The following is a 19,424-nucleotide window of genomic DNA, read 5'->3' on the forward strand; positions in this document are numbered from 1 at the left end:
TATTCTACGAAATATACAAGAGAATGTTTTTACTAAATTATATACATACTATAACCTAGCTGGATGATTTACATAATATATTAATAGATATATGTATTTGTTTTGAAACACTTTTTAATATACTAAAATTGATCAATGGGCCTGCAAGATGAAGAACAATTGTACGTACAATCAGGTTTATTTACAATATTGAGTTATTTTTTGAGGAGGTAGTGATCCTAGAATCTTGTCCCACACAGATGAAGTTATGCATGCCAAACCCCTTGTTGTGAATGCGAAAGTGATGATTCAAGTGATACCTCTGGAAAAACCAAACACAATGTAATCACACACTATATGTATATTACATGAGCACAAAAGTTCTCAAAGGCTTCTTGAAAATTTAGTACAAGTGCTATGTAACTCCTAAAAAGTGACTCTTAAAAGTAAGAGTAAGCATACCTTCAAATTCTTTGGTACGTCACTGGCTGGTTGTCCATGATGTAGATAGTAGTGTGTGACAACATCACATATCCCAATAGGCCACCACCAAAATAGCGGGAGTAGTGGATTGTGTGGGAAGCTGCTACATGTACCCTCAGGGTACCAAATAGTAACATATTATGTGGTTCCATTGGTTGTTGCCATATCAGCAACGCCACATGGGATTGAAATTTCAGATTGAAATTTCAAGTGGTATTTGAATTTGAAATTGAAATTCAAATCCTATTTTATTTTCTTTTACCTTTATTTTTTTTATTAATTAGGGTTTGTATTCCAAAAAAAATTTTGGGGGGAAATAATTAGGAGAGAGAAAATGACGATTAATTTTATAATTAGGTTTTCAAATTAATTAGTGATTCGAGATATTAGACGAAATTTTGATGAAGATTCAACAACATAGATCATCGCCGGAGTCATAATAATATTAATTCGTTCGATTTTGTGTAATTAATTTAGGGTTTAGGGGTCGATTTTTATTGACCGAGAAGAAGGAGAAGATGAATGACAAACTGCTTTATTCTTTGACAAAAATGAAACGCAACGTTTCGATGGGTGTTTGGAAGGCTAATGTCATCTTAATTCCCAATGCTTGTGGCATGTCGACCAATAACGATTTCGAAAATGATAAAAGTCGCAACATGCGACCTTTAAGCCGTGTCACAATGATGACATGACATGCTTATGATATGTGTCATGATTTAAATTGAAAATTAAAATATTTAACTTATATAGCCTATTATACATGTTACAAAAAAGGTAGGAAAATCTTAATATTCTAATTTGTTTCCTTCTTTGTATCGACTACATTAGTTACATATTTCCATAGTAAAAATATTGCATTGATGGTAAAAATACTTTGATGACGTATAGTCTACGTGGCGCCTATATGTACCAATTAAACTCCGACACGTAAGATTGCGACGTTTACCATCATCCTAACGATTTTACTTTGGTGAGTGGCCCGCTTTAACTCACCTTTGTTTAACAATGATCAGAATTCTTGTTTCATATTCCAAACAACGACTAAATAAACACGGATTGGTGATAAATACCAAAAGATATGTCCCAACCTTATACTTAACTCTGGCACCAAAATAATAATAATTAATTTTGCAATTCTTTTTAATAAAAAAGATGATGTCCGTGCGCACCAACAAGGCTACCAACAAAGTCGCCATCAAAGCGGTCTTCCCATATCGTTTCTGTAAGGCGATTTTATACAAAAAAAAATACAGTCAAACCACAACTTACTCCGTATTACTTTACGATCGAGGAAGTCTTAGACAATACTATGCATTGTCTTTAAAGCCAATACTAAGAATTAAATAATAATATCCGTGTTTTCTGCAATCGTTGCATTTTTATTTGGTACCAAACATCATACGTAGTAGTTTGATAAAAGTAGGGTGGTTGCATTTTTCTATTTAGTACCAAACGCCATAATTTGATACTCACAAGTCTAACATGGTTGCATTTTCATTTGATACCAAACAACATATTCTCAGAAAGCCTCATTACTTAACACTAGACCTATCAAACGGGTCGGTCGGGTTGGGTTGTAAAAAATTATTTTCGGGTTCGGGTTGAATCGGGTCGGTAACTTTCGGGTTCAGGTTTACAAATGCTTGTTCAAGACCCAGAATTTTCGGGTTCGGGTCGACCCAACGGTTTGAGAGATTTTTAAACGCGCATTAGATTTTCATTAACTAGTTTGTGGCCCGGGCGTTGCTCCGGGTTTTACTTTTAGTGGGATTTACTTATTTTAAATATGTGCGTATGTGGTGCTATTATCTGATTTCCATGCAAGATCAGTGGCCGGTCAACAAACTTCCTTCCCGTATCCGAAAATCAAAACAAAGTCGAGTTCTCTTCTTCATGATTAGTTGATTATTATACTCTTGTCAATGTTTCCCTCTTCCACACTCATAATTACACTCCATTACCCTAAGTTTTTATTTTATTTTTCAAGCTTAAGTTGAGAAGAGAATAATTGTACATTTATAAGTTAAGTAATTAATTCCCTAGCCTTTTGTTTTTTTCCCCTTTAATTCATTATTATTCATTTTAAAAAGGTTGTATTTATTATTTAAATAGAAAAATATAACATCATTGTGGCTAGCTAAGATGGTAAGAATGATAACTTTTAATTCAAGAGGTCTAGTGTTCAATCCTTCTACATGTTTTTTGGTTGTCAACTACATGTCATGATACTTAGTAGTGGTGATGTGGCGTAATAAGGAGGGATCTACGTGACACATATACGTTCTTATAAACACCTTTTAATATATTAGTATAGATTTAGGTGATAAATATACAAAATATGGGCCCAAATTAACAAATTTTCCTACACAAATTCAACCATAAAATAACGTATAATTCAAATTAAAATCATATTACACACAACAATAGTAAAAACAACGTGTTTATTATGCTTAAATTTTCACACAATCTCATTTATTACTATAAATACAATGATTTTCAATCGGTCGGGTCCAAAACGGGTTCGGTCGGGTTTTGACCCATTACTTTTAGGGATGATCGAGTTCGGATAAAATCGGGTTACGGTCACAAAATCTTGTTCATGACCCACTATTTTCAATTCGGGTCAGGACGATATTTTTTGGGTGTTAGCACCCGGTTCACCCTTAAGGCTAATCCAGATTCAGGGCGAGTTCTGGATGAATAGGTTCCAATCCCCTCCCAATTGTTGTTGCGGGAGATCGAACACGGAATTCTCCCTACCAAGTTCAGCATCAATCACCAATAAACCAACAAACAATTGGTGAATCAGGTCGATTTTTAACAGGTCTACTGAACACTATTTGAATTTGATTCCTTTTGTAGTCAGCCTAAAACAATTAAAAAAGACCATAGACTTATTATTTTAGAATCGAGGAAACTTCGTTCTTGTCAAAACACGCAGCTTTGGTTTGTCATAACTCATTAATCATGTAATTAAAAACTTGTTAAAATGCCATTAGTCCAAAATAGTAGGTTACATCTTACCTTACAACTGCCCCACTACCCTAACAAGAATCCTTATAAATCAATGCATTTCTTTTTTCAAAGCAAACAGAAGTGCACCTTCCTTTATTAGCAACTGACCTTGTGTTTCTGGTATGTACACTCGTAACAACTCAGTTTTATTCTTTTGCAATGCAAATTTATGAAATATGAAGTATGTCTTTTTTTTTTAAGGTAAGAATTGAAGAAGTGTCATACCGGACTGGAATCCTGTACGGGTCAATCTGGTTCGAGTTAGGGAGCTAGAAACTTTAAAATATATCGTTTACTCGTTTTGTGTTTTCTTTTCTAATTTCTATACTTTTACTTGATAAGTCAAAATTCGGATCGAACATTATTTATTTTGGGCTTTAAGAAAGGGAAAGATAATTGAATAACATTTACGTAGTTGTAGATTGAAGGGGATCAAGTGATCAACAAATTAGAGGGGGGCGATAGAGGAGGGAAGGGGGTGGTGGTAGTTGTAGATTGAAGATTTGAAGGGATGGGGTGGTGCGAGTTGTATGAGTTTTCTTCTGTTTTTTTCCGACACAAATACTCCCTTTGTATTACATTAAATGATGCATCTTTTTATAGCGGTCGTATCTTATTAAATGATGCACCTTTTTATAACGGTCGTATCTTATTAAATGATACATTTTCTATTTAGGATATACTTTTGCATTTTAATAAAGGGGAAAAGAGAGAGAAAAAGAGGAAGAAAGGGCGACGTCGTGGCCACGGACGGCTGATGGGGCCAAAAGAGGGGACTAATTTATTATTTTATTATTTCTTCCTTGTTTTTTTACAGTATTTTGAATAATTTAATACCCATTATCTTTTATATAATTGTTTATTCTCACTCGCCCAACTTGTATCTTATTTTAAAATCAACCCACCATCCTTACACACTGAAATATGAAGGGAGTAACTTATAAGAAGTTTGGGTCGTGTTTACTTCCATTCTCTCTCTTTTTCTTTCTTTTTACCATTACCTTTTCTCTTTCAAACTAAACACCTTAATACTTACATTTGGTTAGTCCATCTTTTACACAAAAGAACAAAAAAAACAGGTTAAGGAAATGGAAGCTTACACAATGAAGTCAGACAAAACTTTCCTTCGGTGTCTGGATACAAGAGCGATCGAAGTGTATGAGTTGGACAGTCCTTACCTATTTCCGGTGAAAGGGAAGCAATGGAGTCATCTTGGAATCAGTATAGGGCCTGGACACAAATATGAAGTGCTGAGAATCGGGGACAAAGATATCAGGGGTGATGATCTGCAGGCGCTTATCAGAGATCTTTTCAACTCGCGACTGATAATTAATCGCGAGGGTCTTGGTTTCTTACCGGCTGCAGGGGTCACAGTTGTGGTCATGTTAGTGGAGTACTACAGGCTATTTGATCTCTTTGATTGGTCCAAATATCAAGTCAATACATCGCTGAATACTAAATGGGCTCGTAGCAACTTTATCGACGGTCGTCCCTTGGATATACTAGGGAGCAATCCAGGGAACGGTAGTCGCGATGATACTGAGTGCAAGAAAAAGTTGGGTGAGAAAGATAAGGAATTGGAGAACCAAAAAATTAAGCATAAAGAGGAGTTAGAGGAGGTGAAGCGTAGAAAGGAGGAGGGAAGTAAGGAGACAAAAGAGAAGATAAATAACATAAAAGAGGTGTTGGAGGCGGCAGAGGAGGAATTGAAGGATAAACAAAATAAGATAGACAAATTGAAAGAGGAGTTGGCGGGGGCAGAGCGTATAAAGCAGAAAGAACTGAAGAAGAAACAAGACGAGATAGACACATTGAAAGAGGAGTTAGCGGGGGCAGAGCGTATAAACAAGGAAGAACTGAAGAAGAAACAAGACGAGATAGACAAATTAAAAGAGGAGTTGGTGACGACAGAGCGTAAAAATATGGAGGAATCGAAAGACAAACAAAACAAGATAGACAAATTAAAAGTGAAGTTGGATGAGGCCGAACGTAGAAAACGAGAAGAGTTAAAAGATAAAGAAGATGATATAGACAAATTGAAAGACGAGTTGGAGGAAGCAGAGCAAAAAAGGCAGCAAGACTTAAAGAAGAAACAAGATGAGATAGAAATATTGAAAGAGGCGTTGGAGGAAGCTGAGCGTAAATTGAAGAAGAAACATGATGAGATAGACAGATTGAAAGTGGAATTAGCAGAGGAAAAACGTAACAGTAAAGATCAAAATGATAAGATAGCGGAAGATAAGAAAAAAATCAACGAGTTAGAAGAGGAACTAAAATTACATGTATATCTAAGAAGTGGTTTACGTGGTGGTTTTGAATTTTTGTATAATTTGGTGCAGGTTACTCAGAGGAACTTACCTTCATCAAAACTGAGCATCCTAAGCATAACACAGGCAGTTCGCCATAAAGGGGCCCTTAGTAATTTTCAACTAAAAGTGGAGCATCTACATGATCCTCTTATAGTTATTGGACCAATACTCGATTCAATGTCAGATTTTCCAACTCAGCTAATTTTTCGTCCAGAGTCTTTTTACAGCGACTTTGACTTGAACAATTGGCGGGTTGTTCGAGTAATAGGAAGTTCAAAGGGAGGTTCAGTTACTCCATTTGCATTTACAATAGCGTTCTATGATGGAAATAAGTATCAGAAGAGGTCCGCTGACGAAAAACATATATATCCCATTCCATGCCATTATCAACATCTATCTAATTATACCTCATATTCAAATGGTATATATAATATATTGGGGGTCGGCTTAAGGTATTCTATAGCATGCTTTGTTGAGAATACTAGTGCATTTCTATACACATAAATTATGTATTCATTTATTTTGTAATACTTTATTTTGTAATAATTTATTTTGTGTTTCCTTTTAAAAAAATAAATAAACCTTTTGTATTTTTCATTGTTATCAATTTAGAATGATAAATGTTGGTCCTCTCCCCCATCAGCTGCGAAATACTTTGGATTGTGCATAGTTGTGTTGGCTAATCGATTCGTGCTTGGTGATGGGTTAATAGGGTCCCTTTTTCTTATCTATTTTAAAAAAAGTTGGTCCTCTTCTTTTGATTGGTTTAATAATCGTATTTGGTTGTTATATATCTATCTCTTCTCTATTATATTATGACATGTTTGAGAACTAGAATTCCATTTAAAATTCCGAATGTCAGAACTCGATCCGTTCATTAGACCTCGAATGCGCTCTGTTCTTAAAAGTCGAGATGCGAGTCAAGCAGGAGTTTTGGTCTTCTTTTATTGAGCTTAGAATCCTAGGCAGCTGAGTGGAAAAATGAGCAAATTCCAATTTGGTTGATCTTTCCCAATCATTCTGGCCGGAACTTTTCCCGAGAAAGCAAGAAAATAAGTAGAATATCGGCATCCTGCTCTCGAAGGGTTGGAGTCCTAGAGCCCCAATTACCATGTTTGGGAATACCGGGAATTTGGATTTAAATTTGGCCCAATTCCAAACCTCTAAAAATCTGAAACTGCTAGATGTAACATCTCAACTAATTTGCATTACTCTTGAAAATTCTACGATAGTCGAGCTGTCCTAAAAGAATTATGCCATGCTTACACGAGTTTCTTAATTTAAAAGTTCGGTTATATTAACTTTGTAATATAAGGGAAAGACATAAGAATAATACAATATGATCCATTTGGAATATAACAAAATTAAAATTGGAATGTGAAACGAATAAAATTAAGTATAATAGTAAAGAGGAAATGGAGAAAAGATGAATATAAAGTATGGATTAAAAAAAAAAAAAAAATCAAAGAGATAACATGTGACATCATAATGTGCAAAACATAGTGTTTTAAACTAAAGTATATATACTGAATACGAGTGCTCGAAGAGAGTGGGGGATAGCTCAGTTGGTTAGAGCTTTCCTCCCTGTTCTAGCTAGGTGGTCGTGTGATCGATTCTCTTCCCCGCCATTATGGCTCATTTGCACCAAAAAAAAAAACCGAATGCTCGAAATTTTCAGTACTACATTGTATATTCCACTTGGTCCTGATTTTGTATGTTTGAGTTCATCTAATGGGGTTGATTTGATATGGCATCATCTTTGCCATTGATATTTGATTCGTGATTTCTCCTCGAGTTAGGCTTAACTCTCCTTTTTCAAAATCATATCCTACCCCTTTACCTAGCCCCTTTTGTTTCTTGTTACAGTCTTCTTACCCCCTATGTTGCATCATATATTTATATTTTGCAAAGTGCGCGGCGACCAGTAGCTTGATCGGGAACAGTTTGTGGATAAACTTGGTGGTTTCAAACGTGGATCATGATGTTTTGTGGTTTTATTTGTATTCGAGCTAGATTTCCGTTTCAATAGCTTGGGTTGGTTATGTTTAGTGGTTCTATTTGTATCCAGGATAGATTTTGGTTTCAATAGCTTTGGTTGGTTGTTTGCTTGAGAGTTGAATTAGTATTTCTTAAAAAGTCATATCCATCTCTTTTCTCTATTTTTGTTTTAAGTTGATTGGGGACAAACAACAGTCTAGATCGGGGAAATTTGACGAGTCACGTTTTTATAGGACTTTTTACTACATTTAGGTCGCATTTTTAGTTGCATATAATTCATTTTATGGTGCATTTGCATGGTTTATCCTTAACCGTATTCTAATACTCCGTTGTTTGCATGTTTTTAGTGTTTTGCGTGATATATTTGGTGATTTCGCAATAAGCGGATAGTTCGGTCGCAGGTTGAATTGGATATATGATGGATGTGTCGGGTTGTTTTGGGTCTTAGAAGTTCAAGGAAAATGTTTTGGTATGACTCTTGCATGAGTTTATGGTGTTACAAATTCATTTTCGAGAGAGAGTTGAAGTTCGCCATAAGCACTTTTAATCTTGTACATTAAAGTTACGTCGACCTCGCTCGAGGTCCCATGTCGCTATGATAGCTAGCTGCCTCGCTCGTGGGAAACTCGAGCTAGTGCTTGTGGCATTTGATGCAAGAAACAATGCATACCTCGCTCAAGAAACGCTCGAGCGCTGGACCGAGGTCTAATTTCGCAAAGAACTCTCCAAGCCTTGTTCGATTCGTGGTTGGGGCTTGATCAAGGCATGATCGAGTTTGGAGAGATCTCGCTCGAGGGATCTTAGCTGGTGTTGGGGTAGGCCTGGCCCCCCCGACCGGAACTTTTATAGTGTATTTTTTGTTACAAACCCCCTAAAATTTGTATATAATTGTATAATTACATAGTATATTGCTTAATTTTTTTTTCTACCGGCCCCCCTCATAAAATTGTTCAAGATCCGCCCCTGGCTTGATCGAGGGATGCTCGATCAAGACCTCGTTCGCAAAGAACTCCCCCAACCGCACTAGAGGCCTACTCCGGGAATTCTTATTGTCATGGAAGATAACTCATAACTTATTCCATGCTTCCATCGCAAGAATGAAGGAAACATCTAGGGCACAAACAGAAGTAGAAAGAGCTAGAGAATAGTTTGTCCTAGACTCGTGATAATGAAAGACTATTTTTTTTCGCATATTATTGTTTTACTTTAGAATACTTATACACTACAAATTAGGAAATTATTCTACGAAATATACAAGAGAATATTTACTAAATTATATACATACTACTACTTCCGTTCCTAAATGATCTTTACGGTTACTATTTGCACGGTAATTAAGGAATTTTGGTGAACATGTGATGGTGGGGTAACAAATGGAAAATGAGTGGCTATAAATTGTCCAACAATGTGAGTGGGTGAAAACTAATATTAAAGTATTGTGAGTGGGTAAGTTATGGTGGGCCAAATAAGAGTAAAAATGGAATAAAGTAGGAGTGTAAAGAACTTTCAGGAACGGACTAAAACGGAAAGCGTAAAGAACTTTTAGGAACGGAGGTAGTATAACCTAGCTATATGATTTACATAATACTTCTTATATTAATAGATATATGTATTTGGTTTGAAACACTTTTTAATATACTAAAAAATTGATCAATTGGTGTAAGATGAAGAACAATTGTACGGACAATCAGGTTTATTTACAATATTGAGTTATTTTTGAGGAGGTAGTGTTCCTAGAATTTTGTCCCACATAGATGAAGTTATGCCAAAGCCCTTGTTGTGGATGCGGAAGTGATGATTCAAGTGATATCTCTGGAAATACCAAACACAATAATCACACACTATATGTATTATACTAGAACAAGACTATACTTCGTACGTAATACTATGTAACTCCTAAAAAAAGTGACTCTTAGGGGCTTGTTTGGTTGACATGTGAATTAAATTCCTATAGAAAGTTGATTTAAGGGAAATTAGTTCCCTTGTTAAATTTATGTGAATTTTTTAAAGTTGTTTGGTGGCAACATGGGAATTAGAAATTCTCATGAACATTGATTGACCAGGGGGGACTAATTAATTTACTTCCCATATTTTGTAAGAACTTTAACTTCCCATAAATTTCAACTTCCTTCATTTTTACTTTTTTATGTCAACTAAACAACTGACTAATTTATGAATTCCCAAGAATTTTTATTTCCCCGTTTTTAGATGTCAACCAAATTAAGTAACCCTAGAAATAAAATTAAGCATACCTTCAAATTCTTAGGTAAGTCATTGGTTGGTTGTCCATGATGTAGAAAGTAGTGTGTGACATCATACATCACATATCCCAATAGGCCACCTCCAAAAATAGCTGGAGTAGTGGATTGTGTTGCAAAAATCCTGACCAAATTCCAAAACTAGGAAAGAAAAGAAAAAGCAAAATTCAGAAACAAAATTAGGGATAATATATAGAAGTTCAAATATGGTTTGCGTAAGGTTTAAACCCTTTACCTCGAGTTTAAATAATAAAGTTTTTACCACGAAACTATTACATATATCATTTTATCATTGTAAAAATAAATAATATAAGTAAATATGAATGTTATTAACGTGGTAACCCGGGGCATCGCCCGAGCGTACTAAATAATCTAACCCTTTAAAATGTGTATCCATCAATATTTTTTCATTATATATATAAAAGTTAATAAAAGCATATTAAAAGTTACAAAAAAACTGGGTATAAGTTAGGATAAAGTTATTCCGGTGTAAAATAAATTTATTGCACACCTTGTGAATGCAAGACCTTTTGTAGGAAAAGATTGTAACAAATTGGATCGAGTAGGGTAACAATTTTGTTATTATAGGTTTGGAAGAGGTAACAAATGATGGTACTGGCTACTTTTAGGAAATGAATTGTGCTACCACGAGAAAGTCTCAAACAATAACCTAGCTGATCCATTTTGCGCTAACATGCTTTTATTTATTTATTTTTGGTGAAAACTAACATGCTTTATTGGTACAAAGTTATTATGTTATTCAGTTAATACACAATTGATCACTACCATTAAATTTTTTGCTTCATTGGTACTAACAAAATCTTTATTGGTAGTCATCACTACCGGTAAGAAACTAATTTGTACCAATAAGGCTCGACAAGCCCATATATGTTTTTAGCCAACCTCGTGCTACCACACCTCTCACATCAAACATTAGGTAATGGAAATAGTTAAGTGATTATATTTCCATCACTTAAAAGCTCTATAACAAGCATACTCTAAAACGTTAAGTGTGAGTAAAAAAAAAAAAACACGTCCAAATCATATATTACATACAATTGAGAATGCAACTAACCGGAAAACATAAAACAGTTGTCGCACCAGGGGGGAAAACAAGACGCAGGCTATCCATAGGGTGCTTGTGATGACAACCATGAATAAGATAATGGATAGTGTTACCCCTGTAAATAATGTACGTTGATACTAACATACGTTATAAAATTATATTCAATTCTTCGTCTCATTTTATTTGCTCTTTTCAAGAACAATTTTTGTGAGAGTTTTTTGGTTAAATTGGGGTAAATAAAATGAGATTGTTTATTTTTATTAGAAAAAAAGTGAGTACTCACTAATGAGTAGTTGTGTGATTGAGAGAAAGAACTATGAGCTTTTAAATTAAAAATAAAATAAAATAAAAAAAAACTAACCAATAACTTTTTGTTTTGATGTGGAAGAGGAAACGATGTAAAGTGTATTCAATGAATGTCCATACAAAAATACCAAAATCACCATTATCATTATCTCTGGAATAGTGTGACCCATCCGTACAGACATGGAGATGCACCACCACACAACTGGAAGCCAAATAGTTGGAATAGCCCACCACACAGTGAGGGTTAGAAACTGGATCAAGCCAAGGGAAAAAAAAAATGTTAGAAATCTGAATTACTGCAGTTTAAGGCAGTGGCGAATCTACAAATTCAAAAACAGCGTGCGTTAAAGATGTCAAAATAGTTACTCGATTCGGGGTTTTGGGTCAGGTCATCTCGGGTCTCAGGTCGTGTCAAGCCACTTTATCACCTAGGTCCAGGACGGGTTGGTTTTCGGTTGGGTTATTTTTCCATTTCGGGTCGAGTCATATTCAAGTTAGGTACAATTTCGGGTTCAGGTTCTATAGAGTCGGGTTTAAGTTGATTTTGTTGCAGGTAATTTCGAGTTCAAGTTTGGATCGGATAATTATAGAGTCGATTAAAATCTAGGTCATGTTCTGTAATACCCCGAAATTTTAAATTCGATTTATTAAAATTAAAAATATTTATTAACTTGATTTCGTTTTAATTAAATTACGAATAATCGAATTTCGTTATTTTAATCGTTTTTACGATTTATTTTAAACGACGAATTTATAAACTGAAATTATTTATTTATTTTCGTTAACGATAATTTATTTATTTTTAAGGAATTATTTTAATTAAATATTTTTATTTCTGAAAATTAACTACAAATTCTGGATTTTTGCCAAATATGGTGAATTTATTAAATTTAAAAAAAAAAAAAAAAAAAAGGGGGAAAAATTTCTGCTTGCTCTCCACGCATAAACCAGGAAGTTTTGACTTCCTCTCCTTCCTCTCAATTCAGTCCAAATGCAAATGCTTGAACCCCAAGTACACTCCCTTGTTCATCACACCTTCCATATACAAATTCAGAAAATTAAGGTGAAATTTCAACAACAAACAAAACCCAATTTCAATTTCAATATCAAAAACCAAATTCAATTTCAATTTTCTCTCCTCTTTTTGTTCCCTGATTCGGACCAACCACCACCACCACCAACGACCACCACCGTGCACCACCATTTTCACCACCACCCAACACCACCTAACCACCAAACACCACCACCTCACCGTATCCCCTCCCCTGCTCTCTCCTCCTTTCGCGACGCCCCTGCCCCGTTCCCCTGCCCCATCCCCTGTTTTCTTCTTTCTCTGCCACCCCGCACCACCCCTACCACACTCCACCAACAACCACCATCACCAACCCACACACCAACCTCCGCCGCCCAATTTCACCAGCGAACCACCCCCCCTACTCCTCCCAGAACCGCCGTAGAACCGCCGCACAAATATCCCCTGTTTCTTCCCTTCGTCGCGCCACTCACCACATCCCCTTAACTGCTCCGCCGCCGCTAAACCACCTCCACCATCGCCGTCGAAATCACCGGCGAGTCCCAGCCCAGCCCAGCCTCCGCACTCTCTTCTTCTCTTCCTCCCTTCTTGCTCCCCTGTTCGTGCCTCCATTCGAAAGAAAAAAAAAAGGAAATCAGTTTCATTTGAAACCTGATTTAATCCTCCCTCAAACCTAAATTCAGATTGGGCCATTTTATAATTTGGGCTTTTGGGTGAGTTAAGCCTGGTTTATAATTTTCAGAATCTAATTTATCAATTCTTAGGATTTAATAATTTTTGTAAAATGTATATTTACTAATAAAATTGTTTATTATTTTTCAGGTTTTATTATCGATTTCATGAGAATAGGATTCTAGTGTTATTTATCCAAAATGAAATTTAAACAATACTTTCATAAAAATTGATTTAAAAATCCGAGTAACAATAATAATATTTCGTTAAATTTCGAAATTTATATTTTTATTAAAACTCGTTATTTATAAAAATTCATTACTTATAAAATTTATGATTTTATAAAATATTGATTTTAAATTATATTATCGATTTAACTAAAATAAGTTACTAAATGGATTTATCAAGGACAAAATTTAAATAAGATTTTCGTGTAAATTAATTAAGGAATATATATATATATATATATATATATATATATATATATATATATATATATATATATATATATATATATATATATATATATATATATATATATATATATATATATATATATATATATATATATATATATATTTCGATTGAAATTTCAATTAATTATATTCTTCAGGCGTTTAATTATATTTTCATTAAAACTATGAAATTATATATTTTTTTAACATTATTATTAGAAAATTTGGTTAATTATAAATTTCGAAATTATTAAGTTAAATTATTTATCATTTTGGTACTAATTCAATTATTTAATTTTTTTTTTTTTAAGAAATTGGACTCGGAGCTCAGGACAAACGAACCAACGAAAACCCTTAGCAAATCGCGGAAGTGAGGTAACGACTATTGCTAGTACCCGCAATCCCTTTATAATTGTATTATTAAATTATGACGTTATGATTGGATTTATGAATTAAATGTTTTGACATGTTTTATGGATTGTGGGAATGAATTATGATTTGTTTGAATTATTCTTTATAATATGATTTGATTGAGTTTTCTCATAAAATGATGTTTATATGATGCGTTGAATGAAATGATGTTTTATGGATCCCAGGATCTAAATGATGTTTTATGATATAAAATGAGTTATGTTATTTCGAATTGAAATACAAGCCAAGGCTTGGTAAAATTACATACAATATGATAAATGAAAGTGAAAGACCTGGTTTGTCTGGCGGTATATAAACTACCATCTTCCTATCTATCGGTCATGCATGCACCACGGACACCTGTCCACCCATGGATTACGAGCCCAGGCTCCCATGGTTTATGAGCCCAGGCTCAGGGCCCAGGGCCCATGTTACGATGAGCCCAGGCTCTTATGGGCCCAGGCCCAGTGGAGAATTCCTTCACGGTTCGTACTTGCCGACAACTAGCATGGTTAATTAAAAGTTTATGAATGACGTTTTCATTAAAAGATTATGAATGAATTGAATATGATGTTTTATTAAATGTTTTACTTATTCTATTCTCCCTGTGTTATTAAATAAAATGAGTTGAAATGAATTTACGTTGCTAGGGTAGTTGTTACTGAGTCTTCGGCTCACCGTTTTGTTTTCCATTTTAGGTACTGCGGGGAGCGATGGACACGAGTAGTGGCGAGGAATTTCACTTTAATAATATTCACCTAGTTTATGCTTAAAGTTTATTAGTTTAATTAAAGACTTTTAGTAAGTTATGTACTTTTATTTTGGTAATATAAAGGATTATTATATATATTTTGGGAGTATTTAACAGCTTATGATGGATGTGTGCCTTGTAATTTCCAAAGGGAAGTTACGGCTGGTAATGTCCCGACCAATTAGGTTAATTCCGCTGCTAATTATGCTTTAATATTTGAATTAGAGGCCGGGGCGTTACACGTTCACTCTCGGACATGGGTCAAGATTGGTTTTGTTAACTATCGAATCTGGCCAAATTTTTAACCTATGATTTTCTTCTTACCCAACCCCAAATACTAAAGGAAAATATATTGTCAAAATTAATTTTCAATTTATTTCAAATTTGAGTTTTATTCAAGTCGATTAGGTCTAGGGGTGGCAATGGATCGGGTTTGGATCGGGTGAAGCTCAATCCGCATCCATCCATGACATTTCATCCGTCATCCAACCCATCCATCATCCGTAAAATTCTTCATCCACATCCGACGCATCCATCATCCACGGGTGATTCGGGTGGGCCGGGTGAGAATCGGGTGAAATAAATTTGAAGATATATAAAAACAACGTAAAGTGACACATATTACAATTAGGAATAATTAGTCCACATATAGTCCACATGACGATTTTTCTTTGGAAAATTTGGTAATATTAATCCAACCTTTGGCCGATTTTCTTTTATTAATCCCACCTACGACATATTTTTTAATAATCCCACCTTTACTACCCGACGACTTTTATTGGGCTTAAGTGGCCGGTAATCGGTGAAAAAGTCAACGAGATGGTGATGAATTGATGATGATGACTGAATATATCGAGAGAGAGTACTGCCATGTAGAGAAATAATGCCGCTTACAACAGTTTTATGACCTGTTGGGCCCAATAAAAGTTGTTGGGTAATAAAGGTGAGATTATTAAAAAATATGTCGTAGGTGGGCTTAATAAAAGAAAATCGGTCAAAGGTTGGATTAATATTACCAAATTTCCCTTTTTCTTTTTGAAAAACCATTGCGTAACTTTTACAAAGATTTAGATTAATCTTTGTGTTATCTTAGTAAGGGAACGCGATATTTTGTGTTATACTTATGTCTAGTATAGTTTTATTTACAATAATAAATATATTATGAAAGTAAATTATGATAAATTAAAGCATACAACTAATGTAATAGGTTGATGGATCGGGTGGTGGGTTGGATGCACCTTCATCCATATCCGACCCACCCGTCATCCGATCCATCCATCATCCGTCAACCATCCGCTTATATTCGGGTTTTCGTCCGTATAATCTGGATCGGGTGGATGGATATCCATCAGATTCGGTTGAAAGGTGTTCTTGTCTACTCAACGTAAGGAGGTTCATGTTGAATTGTAGTTAGGAGTTACTATTTAGCATGGTCAATGATAAGTCGAGTTATCAACAGGTCGGACTAAGTCGGATAACTGGTCGTCGCAGGCGAAATTGTGTCAGACTATAATCGGGTTCAGTTATTGTCGGGTTGGGTGTCGAATCGGGGTTGCATAATTGTTCGATCGAGTCAGTTAAAATATCGTTCATCTCCCGATCAGGTGTTGGGTTTGGTCATACGGAGTTGGGTCAAAATTGATTATCGGTTTAGTCACGTCAGCTACGGTCGGATAATGGTTTTTCTGCTTTAACAACGTTTCGGGTCTCGGCCGGTTATAGATTTGGTCAGTTCAGATCGGGTTTTCTGATTGGATCAGTTTTTTTTTTTTTTACAGCTCTAGGCACGCCCCTACAAGTACAAGTTCTAATAGGTTATTAATTAATTAAAAAAAAAGGGCAAACTGAAACAAAACACAGTTAACTATTTCTCACAATACCTCCCAAAAGTCACTTTCAAATAAACGGGGGCCTTCCTTACTAACAATGGGCTGATGGACCCATTCTTCATAAGATTCGCCAAGGTGACCAACCTACAAAAGACTAAAAGGAAGAAACCTCATAGTTTGGTTGAATTTAGGTTGTATATTTTCACTTATTTTCGGGAAAAAATGAATTCAGCAAATCAGATAATATAAGCTTAGAAAAAATAAAGATTACATAAGTAAAATTTATAACTAAAATAAGATTTAATACTCCGTAAGTTCAGATAAGTACGGAAAAAATAAAGTGAAAATCAGGTAAATAGAACACACCCTTAGACATACCTGAAAGACAAGTGGTTTCTTTAAATCCACTGTGAATTCCTGGACAACTATCACGACGTCTTCCGTCTAGCGTACAACTACATAATGAGATGTTAAATTTGTTAGTATTTCCTCCCTTTCATTGTAAATCTTTTTAAACTATTTATTTACTAATTTTGACCATATTTATTACTAATATGTAAAGACAAAATTTGTAATTTTTAGTTGTTACAAGATTAATCTCAATATATATTTTCAAAATATCTAATTTTTATAATTTTATTAATATATGATTAAAGATATTAATGGTCAAAATTAATATAAAAATAGTATAAAAAGTAAAATGATGCATCTATTGTGAAACAGATGAAATATATGTCATTTTATAGAAGATAAGTTACATTACAATACAAAATGTTAATTTCCATTTTTCGTTTCATGTTTGCAGGACAAATGACAAGCCATGAATAAATTGTATTCTAAGGATTATGTAGACAATTCCAACAAATCCCAAAATTGTTTTTCATCTTTGAGGAAAATCAATTGGCATAACAAATTGTACGTCAACACCATGCCATACATATCTCCCACTAATCGGAATGTTGTATTGCCATTGTGGTCATGCAGCTCATTCACACACAAAAAAAAAAGTGTAACTCAACATTTTGTCCAAATAAAACTTACATTGCAATCGATCTAACACTATTTTCTTTCCAATTAAAACTTACATTGAAATCGATTCAACACTATTTTCTTTCCAATTAAAATTTACATTGAAATCGATTTAACACTATTTTCTTTCCAATTAAAACTGACATTGAAATCGATTTCCTTTAAATATGTTTTTTGGGGGCAAATGAGAGGGATGAGAATCGATCTCAGGATCATCTGGAACCGGGATGAAAGCTCTAACCAATTGAGTTATACCTCACTTTCCATTACCTTTAAACAAGTAGCTATACTTTGTGGCATTCTCAATAAAAAAATATATACGAGTTTTATCAGTTTTCGCAAAATTATTATTCAATTGGAACATAGGATAGAAATTAAATGGATAAATGCGATTAAGATAGGAAAATACAAACCTAAAAACAATGGTTGACCAGATTTGAAACTTAGGAATGGAAAATTCAAATATTTTATATGGATATCAAACTTCGCAAGAGTTACTTTTTTTAGGTGAAGTTACTTATATAATAGAGATACACGTTGGAAAGAAGAATTGTTAGAAGTCCGTGTGTGTTACGTGATTACATAAAACTACTTATGACACGTTTGGTAGTTATCCATAAATGATGTCAATGAGAATAAATTTGTATGTAAATTTGTAAGGAGAAACAATGTTCACCCATGGTAATGCTAGTTCACTCAAATTATCTCTTTTTCTTTATAAATTTTCATTACCATCCATTACCATTTCGAGAATGCAAATTTATGAAGAAAAACACAAAGTTTGGGACAAATTTCATTACCACAGATCTCATGATGTTATTTTCTTGCCAAATAACCACTTAAATTTATTTTCATTCTCGTCATTCATTATCGGTTACCAAACAGGCCGTTAATGTCGTAACAACATCTCTAATTGTTTGTACGTGCCCATGTTGATTACGACGAAGATGTTGGGAGCATGCATGTTAATTAAATTAGTTTGTAATTTTCCCTTGTTTGCTTTACGTGTTGGATGCTTTAGCTTCTCTTGTATGCTTATGATTTTCTATTTTTATAAGGAAACTGAGTTTCTGGTTGGTTGTAACTTTTATTCTGGTTGGCGACAAATGATATAAATGAGATTTGATCACATAAATATCATTTAACAATGCTGTTAAATGATATTTTGTAATAGTGCTAAATGGTATTTTTGTACTTTCTTGTTATTTTTAAAAAGAAATACTCATTCCGTTTCGAAATAATAAAGTTATTTACACATTTCACAACGACCAAGACACACTACCAAATAATCTCTTTTAGAGACGATTTTGATACGGGTATTATAAACATCTCAAACTTTGAGATGGATTACAAAAGTAAGTCTCTAATTAACATTGTGTTTGGGAACCAAGTTAACTTGAAAATGTGAGGAAAAGTAAAACTATGGATATATGTAGAAAAGTAAATCCGAAGAAATGTGTAGAAATCTCTAAATTTTGATTTGTTAGGCTAATTATTACGGAAAAGTGAGAAATTGGAATATCACATACTTTTCACTTTTTTACTTTTGTTTTCCACAGATTTCCATAGTTTTTCCATCACTTTTGAGGGGAAAAGTATGAAAAATAAAACGGACAAAATATAACTAGTTGATTTCCGCAGATTTTCACACATTTTATTTTCCTCACTTTTTCATTTAAATAACCAAACAAGCTAAAATTATAAAATTCTCCTATTTCCACAATTTTATACACTTTCCTCATTAAATCAGAGTTCCCAAACACGCCGTAAAAATTAAGATGAAATTGTATATTTTGTCTCTAGTTAGTGATGAAATTTCCAAATGTC

General features: G+C 34.1%; 1 protein-coding gene and 1 pseudogene across 2 annotated transcripts; one reads left to right on the forward strand and one right to left on the reverse strand.

Annotated features, from left to right (window-relative positions):
* The first annotated feature begins 3,476 nt into the window (after window positions 1-3,476).
* Window positions 3,477-6,439, forward strand: LOC110789729 (uncharacterized). 2 transcript variants are annotated; one of them, XM_056839817.1, is made up of 2 exons: window positions 3,477-3,600; window positions 4,546-6,439. In XM_056839817.1, exon 2 carries the CDS (start codon window positions 4,569-4,571, stop codon window positions 6,291-6,293), a length of 1,725 nt encoding a protein of 574 aa, XP_056695795.1. In that variant the 5' UTR covers window positions 3,477-3,600; window positions 4,546-4,568; the 3' UTR covers window positions 6,294-6,439. The 2 variants fall into 2 exon arrangements, with proteins under 2 accessions (XP_056695795.1, XP_021850133.1); XM_021994441.2 differs by having other exon boundaries at window positions 3,502-3,600; window positions 4,527-6,439.
* Window positions 6,440-9,497: 3,058 nt separating this feature from the next.
* Window positions 9,498-17,864, reverse strand: LOC110789735 (dihydroceramide fatty acyl 2-hydroxylase FAH1-like; annotated as a pseudogene).
* Window positions 17,865-19,424: the final 1,560 nt, after the last annotated feature.

This window comes from Spinacia oleracea, chromosome 3, assembly GCF_020520425.1.
Source record: "Spinacia oleracea cultivar Varoflay chromosome 3, BTI_SOV_V1, whole genome shotgun sequence".
Lineage (NCBI taxonomy): Eukaryota > Viridiplantae > Streptophyta > Magnoliopsida > Caryophyllales > Amaranthaceae > Spinacia > Spinacia oleracea.

Bases quoted from the DNA above. Each gene is read 5' to 3' on its own strand.
- LOC110789729 (XM_056839817.1), top strand. From the start codon at position 4,569: ATGGAAGCTTACACAATGAAGTCAGACAAAACTTTCCTTCGGTGTCTG.